Source organism: Meriones unguiculatus, chromosome 12 (assembly GCF_030254825.1).
Source record: "Meriones unguiculatus strain TT.TT164.6M chromosome 12, Bangor_MerUng_6.1, whole genome shotgun sequence".
NCBI lineage: Eukaryota > Metazoa > Chordata > Mammalia > Rodentia > Muridae > Meriones > Meriones unguiculatus.
The window spans coordinates 34,135,223-34,151,430 of record NC_083360.1 but is presented as its reverse complement, the minus strand read 5'-3'; the positions used below and the strand labels follow the sequence as shown (position 1 = coordinate 34,151,430).

The following is a 16,208-nucleotide window of genomic DNA, read 5'->3' as shown; positions in this document are numbered from 1 at the left end:
TGATGCTACTCAGAGGTAGCTTGTTGCCTCCTTGTCCGGCCTCTCAGGACTTTCCACTTATCCACACCGTGGGTCAGAAAACAGGAAAGAAGCAAGATTTCCTAACTCCGTGTCAATAAACCAGGGCCCTCCATCCCCAGTGTTTGCATCTGTGTTTTACTTCAATAGTAATCACAGTAAATGAGAAAACAGCTAAACAACATTGGGTCTGATTATTCAAGAATGAAATAGGGTTTTAGCTTCTGCAAGAGTGTGAATGAAATCATCTTTGGATTTTTGTTTGTTTGAGGCAGAGCCTCACTGTGTAGCCTTAGCTAGACTGGAACTCTCCACACAGACCAGGTTGTCCTTGAACTCAAAGACATATGTCTGCTTCTGCCTCTTGAGTGTTAGGATTAAAGGCATGTGCCACCACACCTGGCCATCTTTGGATATTTAACTTGCAGTGGAGCGGGGGACTGCAAGCACCCTGTCTCTCCCTCTGGGCCCTCAAGGCACTCCTTCACTTCGAGCTGTACCTGGGTTGGTTAGACTAATAAGCCCTTGGAGGCTTCATTTTAAGGATACTTCCTTTATTACAATCCTCTGGCCAAATCCCTAGACAGAAAGGGGTCCCAGTGCTTCATGATTTCTCCCACCCCCATATTCCAATGGGGTCCCATCCTGGGCCTCCAACTGCTCACAGGGTTCTTGCATAATAGTGCCTGTCCAGAAGGAGACATGCAAATCTTCCTTAAAAGGCAGCAAATGTTTCTCACAAATAAAGCCTCTACACTTGTTACATAACCAGCCAAGCCCTGGCAAGTCCCAGCCCCAGCACTAGCACATCAACTGCCAAAAATCCAAATTTAAGCCAGGCATGGTGGCACAAACCCATAATCCCAGCAGTGGGGAAACTGAGGTGGGGGTGGGGAGGGGTGGGGTGGGAAATGGGGAGATGGGGCATTGGAAGTTTGAGGACAGTCTGGGCTACACAGTGAGACCTGTCTCAAAAACTACAACTACACAAATTTCTGAGAGGTCAGAGAAAGTGGTAAAACCAGACCCAGGGTAACAGGTTGAAGATTAGACCCACACCCATGTCCTTCCAGACCGCTTTTTGGAATAAGAGTCCTGGCTGATATAATTAGGGTAGAACTCTGAGATGATGCCCTCCTGAATTAGAGCAATGCTTCTTGACCTGTGTCATTCTAAGGAAGGAGGAGGACACACAGAAGAGCCCAGAGGGAAGGCAGTCTCCAAAGGTGACAGCAGAGACCAGACCAGTGCAGCCACTGACTGGAGGACGCAGGCAGGGGCCTCGCCTGCAGAGGTCAGGAGCGAGCCCCTACTGACACCTGGATTTTTTTTTTAAATTTTTTATTATTCATTATCTGTTTATTTCTTTTACTTTTGGCCTTGAATATCAGGAGAGGCTATGTTTCCGTTGTTTCAAGCTGCCCAATTTGTGATAATTTGTCAGAGCAGTCACAAGACAGGCACACCAGAGATTAATGATTACAATATGTCAGAGAGCTGGAAGGTCCAGGCCAGTGCTCCTGAAAGGCCGACAGTCTCCAGGAGCCCCGTCCAGCAGCATCAGGAGTTTAACAAGCTTTCCAAGTGCTGCTGGCAAGAGGCCTGCAGGGGGAAAATGGATCAAGTTAGGAGGAGCAAGTGCTGGAGCAGAGCTGACTCCTAGTCCCTCGGGCCGGGGAACAAGCCCAGCACAGGTGTAACTGACACCAAAGTGAGGCTGACCTGAAGACAGGCGCTGGTAGGGTGAGGGTGAGGGGCAGAGGCAGGGCAAGGGTTGTGTAGCTTTGGGAAGGTTTTGAGAACTAAGTAATCCTGCCCTCCCCCCCCCCCCCCGCTCCCCCATCCCACAGCAGGGTCTGGAGCTAGAGGTTGGAACAGGGTATTCATCTTGGAAAATCACAAGTTCGCACATCTGGGCAAAAGTAACCCAAACATGAGTTTGAGATGGGCAGTAATAGCCAGGCTGGAAAGTGGAGAGAGGATAGCAAGCCTCAGGACAGCTGAAGGACTTTCTGGGGGTCCCAGAGAGAGGAATGGGAGGCTTGAGTCTTAGATGGGAACCCCTGAGCTAACTCTACCGGAACAGACCACCAAAATCAGTCTTATGCCCAAGAGGCACCAGAGTAGCCTGGAGGTTGCTAAAAATTAAAGCCAAAGACTCCCCACCCCATTTCAGGTCTCTGCCTCTTGGGCTGCCTCCTGAGGCTACCTGCTTTCAATTAAGGATCTTCTCTGGGCCTCAGTTCCTGGGGTACCTACGTGGGCAGAGGGAGCCTACACGGCATGGTTCTTTCTGCTTGGCATTAAGGCTCTCTAGACTCATCCGGGCTATTGTCCACACACCTCTTTTATCTTAAGGGCACTAGCAGTGGATCCACACAGAGGAGGTGGCATGCCTCACTACTGCCCCTGAGGCAGGCCTTCCCCTTCCCAGACTCACCTCTCACCACCTTCCTACCACAGTAGAGCTGCACGGGGCAACTAAATCAACTGAGGAATGAGACCTAAAGGTGATGTTCATATGTGAATCTGAAGTATTTATTCTGAGGAGTTTTTGCTACAGTTCAAGGACTGCCCTCCAGGAAGCACAACTGCATTCAAGCACCTCATGTAGTTCCTGTTTTTAAAACTCTACTTACTTTGGGGTGTTTAGGCCTCAACCTCCCTTCCAACCTCCCGACCCTACTAGGAGAGAGAAGGTTAGTGGGGACAGGGAGCACAGACCCCTTTACTTCTCCCAGCTATTTAGGGTCAGTGGGTTCTTTCAGCCACACCACGAAGAAGACAATTAACAGGTGTGGACAAACTATAGCCCAACTAAAATCCCACACTTGGGATTAAAACAAAAACGTATTTACACAACATAACTGAGTTTACAAAGAGCCCAAAACTCCCATTACAACATCTCAGTCACACTGGGGCCTGGACCTTCAAGGTAACTAACCATGCATCCTACTGTTGTTAGCCCTGCTGCAAAAGCTGCCTCCAGGGCCAGGACAGTCTCAAACAGGGTCCCTCAGCATTCCAGGAGAGGTCCCTGCCCTTCCCCGCTCCTCACAGGATTACACACCTGCTCTTCAGTCTGTTCCGGGACACTTAGAGGCACACAAACACATATAGAACAGCCAGTACTCAACACACAGCTAGCCCAAATTACCTCCAAGTGGAGGCCCTCCATTCTCAGCTTGGGGTACAGACAGTACAGAGGTATGCTGTAGCCCCATGTCTGCTTTCCACTTGGGGCATCCAGGCTCCTTTCGCATAGGGCTCAATGGGGGGGGGAGGTACAAAGCAGAATCTCAGTCAGTGAGTGTGTGAAAAACAGGCTTCTCAGGAGACAGCTTCAGTGATGCAGCCCATTTAACTAAGGGGAACAAAGGCTATGTGAACCTTTGGGGAGTCGGTAGGGACTATGGGGTGAGTGTACATCACTGGCCAGGGCAAGAGGCTGGGAATGCCATATTTGCATGAAGAGGAATTCCAGGTGCTTGCTGGACATGACCTTAGAAGGAGAGAGGAAGTTTAACCTGTAACCTGGCCGCCAGGCTAAGTGACCACCTCAAGGATGGCAGAGGTGGGGGTGTGAGGCTCTGTGCACTGGGACGCGCAGGCCCAGGGCAGAGAGGGAAGGGTCCTACTCCTACCAGTCTTAAGATGAGATGTTCAGGGTTTTGGACACCCCTTGACCTCGCTCTTGCTTCAGAGCAGCTCCCCCCAGTTGCATGGCTCCCAGGCCCCACAGTACACCGCCTTGTAGCCCAAAGTTTTAATTTATGCATGTTTCCACGTACTGTTCTTTACCTCCAGTATTACCAAGTTGGTTGTGCTAAGTAGATCACAGAACTATATCAACGGGACTGGAGAGATGGCTCACCAGTTAAAAGCACTCGCTGCTCTTGCGGAGGGCCTGGGTTCCGTTCCCGGTCATCCCTAACTCCAGTTCAAGGAGTTCACGCTCTTCCTATTGCCACCAGCACGAGGTATACACTATACACGTAGGGCATAGATATGTGTGTATGTATACACTTATTATACACACACACACGCAGGCAAACAGTCAAGCACGTAACTTTTTAAAAGCTATTTATAACGGATTAGAGGGATGGCTTAGAGGTTAAGAGTACTGGTTGCTCTCGCGGAGGACCTGAGTTAGGTTCCCAGCATCACAGGGGCAGGGGCTCACACTCCAATTTCAAGGACATGACACCATCTTCTCGTGGGCACTAGGAATGCACGTAGCCCATAGCTACACATGCAAGCAAAACACGTACACACATAAAATAAAAATAAATAAATCTAAGTTTTTTAAAATGAAAAAAAAAATCGAGTTTCTGCAAGTACAGTTTTGGTTTCTTTTTCAGATTTAAATGTTTGATGTGTATGGAATTTACTTGATGTTAAGCAGTGACGTGGTCAATTTCTACTTTTTCCAAATGGACGGCCAGCTGTTCTAATACCGTTACGTTGGAAAACTCACACTCCACCAGCTCACTCGCAGACCGGAAATCTGCGACCCCGTGCGTACCTAGGGGACGCCGCGCAGGCGCAGCGTCACAGCGCAGGCAGCTAAGGGATGGGCCAGGACTTGGCCTGCGGGCTAGGATGAGCCGAGACCCCGCCCCCGAGGTGGGGACAGGGGCGAGACGGCTGAGACCCCGCCCCCGAGGGGAGAAAAGGAGGCGAAGCCCCGCCCACGGACCCTCGCTTATTTTCCTCCAGGGTCTGCGAAACTGATGGGGCTTTCCGCAGGGGTAGTTCAAATAGAAGCCCAGTCCTCGGGTGTTGTTTGCGTAAAGCTGGGCCCTTAGGGGTGGAGCCCAAACCAGCCCAGAGGGCGTCATTTGCATAGAGCCCCGCCCACTCCCCCGGCGGTAAATTAGACACCACTTCCCCCCCTCCCCCCCCCCGCCGCAGGCTTCCTCGCCGTCCTTCCGCCCCGTTTCCCGACCTCGTCCGCCCAGGTCGGCCTGTATCCTGAGTCGGTGCCCAGATGCTTCCCAAGCGACGGCGAGTGCGTGCCGGGTCCCCACACAGCGCCGCTGCCTCCTCCGCGCCGCCGGCGGCGCGCTTCCCGAGTGTGGCCATCTACCTGGCCGAGCCGCGCATGGGCCGCAGCCGCCGGGCCTTCCTCACGCGCCTGGCGCGCTCCAAAGGCTTCCGCGTCCTAGATGCCTACAGGTGTGCGGCTCCCGCGGGGCCGATGGTGGTGGGACGCCAGCCTTGGGGGAGGCTGGTATAGTTATGCCCGTCACCCCAGTGTACGGACCTACTGTGGCCCACGGCGGGGGAGGGCGCGCAGCTGGCCGAGACGGCAGGCGGCACCTGTGGCTTTGGGTTCCAAGCCAGTTGGTACTTCGCGGTTGCGGTACAGTTCTCCAACCCGGAGTTCCTCTTTTTGAAAGGATGCCATCAAAATGAGAGGCTTCTTAAAGAGCTTCTTAGAGGAAAAGTATTGAGTGAGCAATATTTGCTAGCTGCCCTCCCTCCCAGTGAAGCCAGCGGTCAAGGATGTCCTGAGTTTGCATTAGTCACCAACCAGCTCCTGTAGAGAACACACCAGGGCAACGGAGTAATAAAAGAACTTGGAGCCTGTATCCTTGTAGCTAACTGGTTTGTTTGCAACGCCTCCCACTCCCAGCCCCTTCCCCCCAAAAATGAAACATCCCTAAAGACTAGTGCATCAGATTCACTTAAGAGTGGAGGTAACAATTTGGATTGCACGTGACTACGTTTTTACCACAGCCTGACAAGATGGCTTGTGTTGGATTGCTCCAATGTAAAGGAAATACAGATGCCACGCTCTCCCATGGACATGCAGCAAGTTGGCCTGCTTGGGTTTGAATAAATAGGGCAAGACTCTCCTGTCTCAAAATCCTAACAGAGTGTCGTGCCTGCCTGTGATCCTGGGATGCGGTGCAGAGGTGCTAGAGTTCCAGGCCAGCCTGGCCCACTCAGCAAGTCTCCAAACAGCCGCTGGCACTGAGATCAGAACCCTGGCCCCTAAGTCACCCCTTGGCCTGAGGCACAGGGTGACAGACAGGTTTACAAGTCAAACCGGCCTGTGAGTGTGGCTGGAGCTGAGAGCCAGTTGGGAAGAGTGGAGAGGTGTTCGTCCCTCCCAGAGGGCTTTCTGGCAGATCGCAGGGCAGTCACAGTGCAGCGGGCACTGCGGGGGTGAGCAGCAGAGCAGCTGGGTTTCATTCTCCTCCTGTCCCCCCAGCTCAGAGGTGACGCATGTGGTGATGGAGCAGACCTCAGCCCAGGAGGCCATCTGCTGGCGGAAGAACATGGATGCTCTTCTCTCAAGCTGTCCCCAGCCAGCTCTGCTGGACATCAGCTGGTTTACAGAGAGCATGGCAGCTGGGCAGCCTGTTCCTGAGGAGGGCCGGCACCGCCTGGAGGTGAGCTGGTGAAGGACTAGCTCAGCTGGGACAGATGACTGGATAACAGGTCTTCGGTGTCCTCAGGAGGAGGTGGAGAGTGAAGGCTCTCCCAAGACTGCAGAGGGCCCTGGAAAACCAGGAGAGGCCACAGCAGGGATTTGGGGGCTGGACCATCCCACCTTCTGCTCTAACCATTGACCTACTTACTTTTAGTATATTTAGGAGTTTCTTCCTCAGCAAGTACTTGGGATGAACTGAGTTGGCAGTAGCCTGTCCTTGGGATGCTCTGGAGCCAGGCCGCTAGGAGACAGGAGACAAGCTCCCTGACTTTGGAGACCTTCGTCCCCAGTCCACATCCACAGAGTTGAGGGGTAGAGTACATGCCAGTGCTGCAGCTTCATGATGACCCGTGTCTTGCCCTTTCTCAGGTAGCTGAGCCCAGGAAGGAGCCCCTATGCTCAGTGACGATGCCTGCATATGCCTGTCAGCGCCCCACACCTCTCACACACCACAACACCATCCTCTCAGTAAGCTGCATCTGTGAGCAGATCCCCGCCCTGGAGAATGGGGACATGGGTAGAGCTGGTGTGTGGCTAAAAGGTTGAGGCAAGGCGCCTGGTACCCTAACCGAGGGCCCTCCCTACAGGAGGCTCTGGAGACACTGGCAGAGGCAGCAGGTTTTGAAGGCAACGAGGGCCGACTTCTCGCCTTCTCCAGAGCAGCCTCGCTGCTCAAGTCCCTTTCCTGCCCTGTCACATCCCTGAGCCAGCTGCAGGGGCTGCCTCACTTCGGAGAGCATTCCTCTAGAGTAGTCCAGGTAGGTGCGTCTCATGGTGAGTGGGTGGAGTGGGGAGCCTGGGGCTGGTGGAACAGCAGGAGACTTGGTTCAGAGCCATATGCAGGTGCCCAGGTGTGAGGCCACAGTAGCCATCCTCAGCACAGATCCCTGGGATGCGGGTTGTTCCCCTGCCCTAGGGTGGATGAGTAAGCTCGGGGGAGGTTGCTGCTGGCATTGGTGTCGTTAGGGGTCCCAGGGTGTCTGGGGTAGTGAAAGAAAGCACCACCTGAAATATTTTTTTTGAGGACCCAACCTTGAACCGGCCTTTTGGATACTTTTCCTTCAAGAACCCAAGTGGCAAAGGCTGCTTTTAGATGAAGACATACATGTTGCTAAGGGTAAACAGTGGTGTGTCCTGGGACTCCCATGAGCAGTGAGCCATGTAACCGATCCCGCTGACTGTTGTAGTTCCAGCCCTGGAGAGCTTTATGGCAGGAGCCCCTTGCCGCCCCAGCAGCTGTGCCGTGCGGCTCTGGTTACCTCCCTGGGCAGTCTCCATTTCTCCTGACACCACAGACCCCCTCTCCTCAGGGTACAGACAGAACGGTCTTGGGCTCAGAGTTTTGCTTTGTCTCCTGTCCCAGGAGTTGCTGGAACGTGGAACGTGTGAGGAGGTGGAGCAAGTCCGATGCTCAGAAAGGTACCAGACCATGAAGGTGCGTGTTGGGGGAGGAGACAGCTAGGACCACAACATGAGCAAGCAGCCAGCAAAGGCCTTTTCACCCAGCCCTGGGGTCATAGAAGGTCACTAAGGAATGGCAGCTAAACTGACACCTGATAGGCAGCAGGCTGCCAAATGGAGACATGCAGACAGAGCCTGTTTTGAGTATAGGGAAATTTCTCCATCACTCAGCACCTCCGGTTTCCTGAGTATGTATTAAAGTGCACACCGAGCCTGGCGTGGTGGTGCACCCCTTTAATCGTAGTACTTGGAGGCAGAGGCAGGTGGATCTCTGAGTTTGAGGCCAGGCTGGTCTACAAAGTGAGTCCAGGACAGCCAAGGCTACACAGAGAAACCCTGTCCTAAAAAACAAAAAACCAGCAACAAAAATAAAGAGCTCACTGAACAAATATGTTCAGTAGGGTGTGTGTTTGTGTGTGGGCCTGCCCGTCTCCATGAGACGCACCCCAATGCCTACTCACTGCTAACCTTATGTGGAGGCCACCTGGGTGCTCTGCTCTGCCACCTTCTGCCTCTCCTTTTTAAGCTGGAGATTGTCGTGTCAGTGGCCTGAGATTTGTGGCCGTGAACTGTGGCCTCCCGGGAGGCTCATGGTCGTGTGGAACACTGTACAGAGTACTGTCAGAGTGGCAGGGAGGGCTTGGAAAAAGTCCTCTAGCCAAGAGGCCTGGCTCTGGCCATGTGGGTAGATCAGACATGGGGCCCAAGCTGGGCTGGCCTTGATTTGACATAAGTAAAGGAATGGGTTCTCCATCAGCCCCAGCCCCAATGAGGGTTTCCTGGGCAGAAGAGAGGGAATCATTGTAAGATGTTGGAGGTGTCTCTTCTCCATTCTACCTCCAGAGGACCCCAAAGACCTAGAAAACATCCATGCCAGCAGGAATTTATCTTAGTAATTAGAAGTATTTTTTTTGTTTTCTTTTGTTTCAGGTTTGAGACTTTCTTATACTGAAGCAGAGGCTGGCCTCAACTCATTTTTATATTTTACTCATTTTTATATTTAATTTTTTTAATTTGGTTTATTTATTTGGAGGAAAGCCCACCACGGCACAGGTGTGAAGCTTGGAGGATAACTTGCAGGGGTTGTTTCTGGTTTTGGAGGACTGCATCTCGCACAGCCCCGTCTGGGCTGGACCACACTCTGTAGCTGGGGCCACCTTTCTCCTGCCTTCACCTCTCACATGCTGAGATACCAGAAGGCACTGCCATGACCAAGTCATGTCAGATCTGAGGTGGGCACAGGTGGCATCCCTGGAGATGGAGGCAGCTGCAAGCTACCTGACATGAGTGCTCGGATTTAAACTCAAATCCTCTGCATAAGTAGTGGTACTTGATCTTAACCACTGAGCCATCCCTCCAGCCCTCGTATCAGGTTTTTGTTGCTGTTTTGTGTTTTGAGACAGGGTTTCTCTGTGTAGCCCTGGCTGCACTGGAACTCACTTTGTAGATGAGGCTGGTCTCAAACTCAGAGCTCTGCCTTCCTGTGCCTCCCTAGTGCTGGGATCAGAGGTGTGTGCCACCACTGCCCAGCTAGTACGAGATTTTGAAAGTCAGGTTCTGTTGATTGCAGTGACAGTGGTCTCTCTTGCACTGAGTTCAGAGAGTCAGGGAGAACAGGGCTGAGACTTTCCTTTTTGCCTCTGCTCTTCTCCAAGGCAGCTCCATTTTGTTTGTTTGTGATCAGGGTCTTGCTTATCATTCAAGGCTGCCCTAGAATTCATGATCTTCCTGCACCTGTCTCCTGAGGGCTGGGATCACAGGCATGCATGGCTGCTCCTGGCCTCTGTCCTCTTTGACACATTCCGCTGTTAGGAGACATAGCCACAGAAGGGAATGCTCTGTGTATACAGCCTCTATAATTGTGGGGGCTGCCCTTAGGCTCATTCCAGAATCCCTCAGGAGAGCCTCTGAGTGGTTGGCCCAAGGCAGGCCACACGCTTAATCCAGAGCTCCATGGACCATTTGGCATTTGAAACCTGTGAGAGCAAGTTTTCCACAGCTGCTGTGGTAGATATTGGTCAGGCCTCCAGTGTTTCTGTTGGAATCAACCCTTTATTCACTTCCTCAGTTTTGCTGCTGAAGAGGATCTGCAAGTAAGTTCCAGCTGCAGGTTTTCCCAGGGAACTAAAAACCTGGTGAGCCTTTTGAGTCCGTTGTAAGCACAGGCTGGGCCTGTGTGTTAAGGAGACAGACCTTTTATACAGGGCTGAAGAGGGCTCACTGAAGTTTTTTAGTAGTTGAGGAGCAGAAGCATGCTATCCCTAGTAGAGCTACTCTCAGGGTTTGTGGGTTCAGTCCCCTGTGAGGGCGGTCGGAGCAGGCCACACTCCAGGGTTGAGTCCTTGTCCTGTGGCATTGGGGACGAAGGCAGCACACTCAGGGGCATCTTCTGGGGACTTTCTCCTGACCCATCCATTCCTTCTTCTTCCACATAGCTCTTCACCCAGGTCTTCGGGGTTGGGGTGAAGACTGCCGACCGGTGGTACCAGGAAGGACTACGAACCCTGGATGAGCTCAGGGAGCAGCCCCAGAGACTGACTCAGCAGCAGAAAGCAGGTAAACTTCCCAGAGCTGCCTGGACCTGGAAGCCACACAATGAGGCTCTGGTGTGGGACATGCTGATTACCTGAGTGCAGGGATCAGGTGGTGCAGCGGGGTTCTGGTAGTAATGAGATGGGCTCCCTGTGGATTCCTCCTGTAGCCAGGATCTACCATGGCCCTTTCACAGTGACTATTGTCATAGCATTGCCATGGCATCTGGGCCTCATGTTTCTTCCTGCTTGATTTCGGTTTGTGTTAGGGACGGCCTTGGTCTGGACTTCCTGTCCAATGTGCCTGGTGTGCGTGGTTTTGTGGTTCAGGTGCCACCATGAGTGAAAATAATAAACCTTGGGTTCGTTGCACCTGGTTTGAATCCACTCCTAATTGCTGGGTATGTTACCATGGCTTTAAGACTAACCTCTGTGAGTCGTAGTCACCTTCCGTAGAAGACACAGAGAAGTGGTAGCATGAAATTCCTGAGTGCCTCTGCAAACGGGTGAGGAGCAGACATCCTGTCTGTGTAGCCTGCTAGTGGTCTTGGCTGGAGAGCCCATCGAGGGGCACTGTGGTGCCCCCAGGGTGCTGCCTGCTTCAGTAGCCTCTCCCCAGGGCAGGTTTGACAGGGTGGCTAGCACCCTTTACTGATGGCTTGCTATGTGCTAGGTGTTGCCATTCCTCATGCTCGAACCTCCTTAGCTGAGCATGAAGGCCACTGTGGTGCCCTTTGGTGGGCAAGAAGACAGAAGAGGCCAAGGGAGAGGCAGCTAGTAGCAAACCTGTCTTCGTCACATCCTTTTACCGTCTTTTGGCTGCCTTTGACTAATGGAGAATCTGAAACCCTAAAGAAGCCGGCTGCATCTTGCCTGTGCCTGTGTTAACTTCCTTGTCCCATGTAGTTCTGTGCAAGAATTGTTTTTGTTTGTTTTGTTGTAGTGTTGGGGATTGAACGTAGGGCCTTCCAAGGCACGTGTTCAACAAACTCCGCCCCAGCTCGCTGGTGGGTAGCCCCGGCTGTCCTGAAACTCTATCGATAGACCATGTTGGTCTCAAACTCACTCACTGTAGTTTTAGAAGATACTCTGTGGGGGGGGGGAGTTGGGCAAAGGGCACAGGGATCTTGTTTTCTTCATCTGCGCGTCATGTGAATCTACAGTTATCTCAAAATAAGACTTTAACAGGAGAAGTAGAGCATTTGTAGGATCGCTGCTCCAGCGCCATCCATCTGCTCGGCAGTGCTGGCTGCTGTGTGCTGGGGGTCAGGGGGCATCCTGGGGAAGACAGGCTGTGCTGTCCACAGGGCTCCAGTATTACCAGGACTTGAGCACTCCAGTTGGGCGAGCTGAGGCCGAGGCTCTGCAGCGGTTGGTAGAGGCAGCCGTGAGACAGACCCTGCCTGAAGCCACTGTCACACTGACTGGCGGTTTCCGGAGGTAAGAGAGCCCACCAAACCTTCCAAGTATACCCCAGCCTCCTCCCTGAGGTAGGGACTTGAGTTGTAGACAGCCACTGAAGGGAACATGGTGTTGTGCTGAAACCAGAGAATCAAACTGTCTTTTTCAGGGGGAAGTTACAAGGTCATGATGTGGACTTCCTTATCACACACCCTGAGGAGGGCCAAGAAGTGGGGCTGCTGCCCAGGGTGATGAGCTACCTACAGAGCCAGGTGAGGGCCTCCAGTGCCCTGACCCAGGAGTGACCAGTGACCAGCCTTCTGCCCTCCCAGAACCATGGCACACCAGGCCACACCTTCCTCTCCTCCCCCAGGGGCTTGTCCTGTATCACCAGTACCACTGCAGCCACTTAGGAGACTCTGCCTACCTTCTCTCAAAGAACTATACCATGGATGCTTTTGAGAGGAGTTTCTGCATCTTGTGCTTGCCGCAACCTCCACGGGCAGCTCTAGAGGAGCCCCTGCATCCCTGCCCAACGCAGAAGGCTGTGAGGGTAGACCTTGTGGTCACCCCCAACAGCCAGTTCCCCTTTGCTCTTCTTGGCTGGACTGGCTCCCAGGTAAGTGTTCCTGGATAGGAGGGGAGGGGCTGGGCCTAGGGCGGGCCAGCCCTGCTAAGGGCAGGTATTCTTTCCCTCTCTTCCCAGCTTTTTGAGCGGGAGCTACGGCGTTTCAGCCGACGAGAGAAGGGGCTGTGGCTGAATAGCCATGGGCTGTTTGATCCTGGGCGGGTAAGTTGCCAGGAATTAGGGTGAGCAACAGTTTCCATAACCTGAATCTGGTCCACAATTTGATCGTCCACGTAATGTACACTGCCAGGTAGCACCACATGATTCCCACTTAGGCACAGTACCATGGCCTGGCCCCAGTGACACTGTATCATAGCATGGCCTGGCCCCAGCGACACTGTATCATAGCATGGCCTGGCCCCAGCGACACTGTATCATAGCATGGCCTGGCCCCAGCGACACTGTATCATAGCATGGCCTGGCCCCAGCGACACTGTATCATAGCATGGCCTGGCCCCAGTGACACTGTATCATAGCATGTCATGGCCCCAGGGACACTGCATGGAAGCATAGTATGGGCCGAAATCACTAATGTTCCTATTCCTTACAGAAGACATTTTTCCATGCGACTTCTGAGGAAGACATTTTCAGATTTCTGGGCCTCAAGTACATTCCTCCAGAGCAGAGAAATGCCTGATCCTGCCTACTGGCTGCAGAGGGGCTGCCTCATGCTTGACAGGAATGTTTCTGGACAGAAGGCGCACTGCCACCCCATGGCCTCACCGGTGCATATGGAGTTTTCACCTGTGGGCACATTGGCAAGGTGTGACCCCGAGTCAACTCAACTCTCAGCCTCCACAGTCCTCAGGGTCAGAGACTCTGAGCAGTCCATACATTGTGGAACTACGACAGCGTCCTGGTCTGCTGTGAGCATTTGATCAGTCCAGCTGTGGTTGCTGTGTCCACTGCAGACTACCCCATTCAGCGCCAGAAAAGAGACACGTGTCCCTGCCCTGGGCTTGAGCAGAAAGTAATTCTGGCTATGAGGTGTTGCACAGAAGCAGGAAGTCTGACTAAGTGCTGTGCCGCGGTATGTGGAGAAGGAGGTGGCCCAGGACAGAAACCTCCAGTGCTGGGGCTGTCCGTGGACACCCCACCCGCAGAGCTGGGTACCGGCCTGTGCCAGGCTTTGTGAGCAGCGCAGCTCTGGAATCAGGGCTCCACATTCCTCTCCCACTCTAAGCTATTGACCCCCTCACAATCCAGCCCGGGCAGAGCCTGCACTGCCTAACGACAGCCCCAGCAGTGCATGCTGGGAGGGCTGGTTCCTAGGACAGAGACGGGCACAGCCCAGCCTGGCAGAAATACTGAAACTCAGCAAGATCAGTGGGCAGCAACCAAGTGGTTCCAAGCCTGTAGTCTCGTGCAGGCCTGTGGCTCTGGCATTTCTGTCACTTCTTTCCGTCTCGGCTGTATTCCCCCAGTTATGCCTCCTCCACACTTTCCCAGTTCACTCCCATGTTTGCAGACTCTGTGTGACCAACTCTTTCACCTTCTCTGGGGCCAGAAGCACTACGGTAGGCTCATCACACAGTCCTCATCCCAAAGCACCAAGGGCTGGGAAGGCGCTTCCCTTCCCTCACTGCTTACCCACTGTTGCTGCCTTCTTCAGGACCTCACAGATGAGGGCCTCCTACCTCAGTCACCACATGAACAAGTATTTTAAAGATTACCATTCAATAAAATGCATTCTTTTGGATTATAGTTATGTGAGTTTTACCGCACACACGCAGAGAACGGCCACTTCTGCCACCATCAGGACACAACAGCTCCGTCCCCCAGAACATTGCCTTATATCATGTTATTGGTGACAGGCTCCCTTACCCCAACCCACGCATTTGGCTTTGTCCCTACAATTAAGTCAGCTGTGCAACTAAACTTTATGTAAGCTGTTGGTGGCCTCTCCCTTAGCAAATGCTTTTGAGGTCCCTGCAGTTGTTACACAGATCAAGCTTGTCTCCTGTTGCTACATGCTGTGGGTGTCCACTGTCCACTCGGCTCCTGAAGGTTTGCCCTGGCTTAGTGATTGTAAGGAGAGCTGCTGTGGGCACGCGTCTAAGTGTGACTAGTGCTGTACTAGTTGCTTTTTGTGCTGCTGGGGTAAAGAACCCTGACAAAAGGAACTTAAGGGAGAAAGGGTCTATTATGGCTCAGCGTTTCAGGTTCAGTCCATCATGGCCTGGAGGGATGGAGCTTGAGGGAGCTGGGCACATTGTCTCCTTGGCCAGGACGCAGGCATGGATGTGCATGCTCAGATAGTCTTTATGCCCTAGTGGGCAGAAGAGTGCCACCCACACTCAGGGTGGGTCTGCCCACCTCAGTGAACCTGAACAATAGGATCCCTCACAGGCACACCTGGAGGCTTGTCTTCTAGGTGAGTCTAGATCCTGTCAAGTTGACAATATTAAACATCACAAACGTTTTCATTTCTTTTGAGTAAATACCCAGGCATAGGATTATTGGATTATATGGTATATTAGGGTTCTGTAAGAGGAACAGAATATATTCCAATAATATATATATAATTCATATATCTGTGTGTGTATATATATAATTCATATATGTATATATATATGTGTTATTTATTAGAATGGCTTTCAGATTGTGGTTCAGCTTGTCTAACATGACTCTTTACCAATGGAAGATCCAAGAATCCACAATTGTTCAGTCCACGAGGCTGGATGTCTCATCTGGCCTTCAGTATATGCTGGAATCCCAAAGAAGTAGGCTCAAATGCCAGTGAAGGAACAGACTTTCCAGCAAGGATGAGGGCAAGAAGGCAAAGCAAGAGGCCTCATCCATGCCCTTTACACAGGCTGCTGACAGAAGGTGTGGCCCAGCTTAAAGATGGTTCTTTCTACCTCGAAAGATCTGCAATTACAAATGTTCTTCCCACTTAAAATGATGAAATTAAGAAAAAAAAAAAACCCTCCTGGGGGTACCTACCCAGCCGCGTGGGTTTTGGTTGGTCCCAGATGTCATGAGGTAACAACCAAGAGCAGCCGTCACAAGTCCACCCCTCCCTGTTAACCTGGCACGAATATCTCACGTTTCCAAGCGAAAACAACCACCAGGTCATAATTATGCCTAACATAGTATACTATCTCATGTACAATTATAAATGCAGTATATAGTTAACCGTGTCAAAACTAACCCTAACATGATGGAACTAGTCCTTATACAACTGTAGACACACTATGAATTGTAGAATAGATGTCAGTGTCCCTTCAGGAGCCTTTCGGCATCTCAGAACTTAAATATAACCACTGATACTCTTAATTGATGTTCCATTGCATGATAAATCAAAAGAACACAAACACCTGTACAAACACATTCTTAACAAAATGTAACAGAAGCGCTCAAGTCAGAACCCTCGTTTCTGTATCTGGCACGTGGACTTAGCTGGATTTATAACTACTAATGTATTTAATAGTAAATACTGCCCTACATTTCCTCCATCTTTAGCAAGAGCCCCAGCGGGTCATGGATCTTTTTCTGGAGGAGTGACCCTAACTTCATTCCTGAGGGCTCTGTGCCCTTTGTCATCCTGCCTGGATTAGGTTGTTAGAGTTTCTCACTAACATTCATCACTGGGCAAGGTAGCTCCAAGAGACTCCAAGACGTAATCCTTCTTACTCCAGTGTGGAGAAGCAATCCAATGTCCCCGTAGTAATCTGGATCAATCACCCCTCCTAAAAATGTTAATTCCTTTTTTAGCCTGTTGGCT

At 52.0% G+C, this 16,208-nt stretch overlaps 1 protein-coding gene across 4 annotated transcripts; it reads left to right on the top strand.

Moving 5' to 3' along the window:
* Positions 1–4,805: 4,805 nt before the first annotated feature.
* Polm (DNA polymerase mu) lies at positions 4,806–14,185 on the top strand. 4 transcript variants are annotated; one of them, XM_060365622.1, is made up of 11 exons: positions 4,806–5,196; positions 6,239–6,419; positions 6,830–6,928; positions 7,048–7,218; positions 7,824–7,895; positions 10,357–10,477; positions 11,760–11,892; positions 12,023–12,125; positions 12,293–12,472; positions 12,560–12,643; positions 13,032–14,185. In XM_060365622.1, the coding sequence occupies exons 1-11, from the start codon at positions 5,009–5,011 to the stop codon at positions 13,116–13,118; spliced, it is 1,419 nt and encodes a 472-aa protein (XP_060221605.1). In that variant the 5' UTR covers positions 4,806–5,008; the 3' UTR covers positions 13,119–14,185. The 4 variants fall into 4 exon arrangements, with proteins under 4 accessions (XP_060221605.1, XP_021488409.1, XP_021488410.1 ...); XM_021632734.2 differs by having other exon boundaries at positions 4,905–5,196; positions 12,227–12,472; XM_021632736.2 differs by having other exon boundaries at positions 5,058–5,196; positions 6,244–6,419; positions 12,227–12,472.
* The last annotated feature ends 2,023 nt before the right edge of the window (positions 14,186–16,208 follow it).

Bases quoted from the DNA above. Each gene is read 5' to 3' on its own strand.
- Polm (XM_021632734.2), top strand. From the start codon at position 5,009: ATGCTTCCCAAGCGACGGCGAGTGCGTGCCGGGTCCCCACACAGCGCC. The intron at 7,896-10,356 runs GTGCGTGTTGGG...TCTTCCACATAG, and splicing joins AAAGGTACCAGACCATGAAG to CTCTTCACCCAGGTCTTCGG. The intron at 12,473-12,559 runs GTAAGTGTTCCT...CTCTCTTCCCAG, and splicing joins TTGGCTGGACTGGCTCCCAG to CTTTTTGAGCGGGAGCTACG.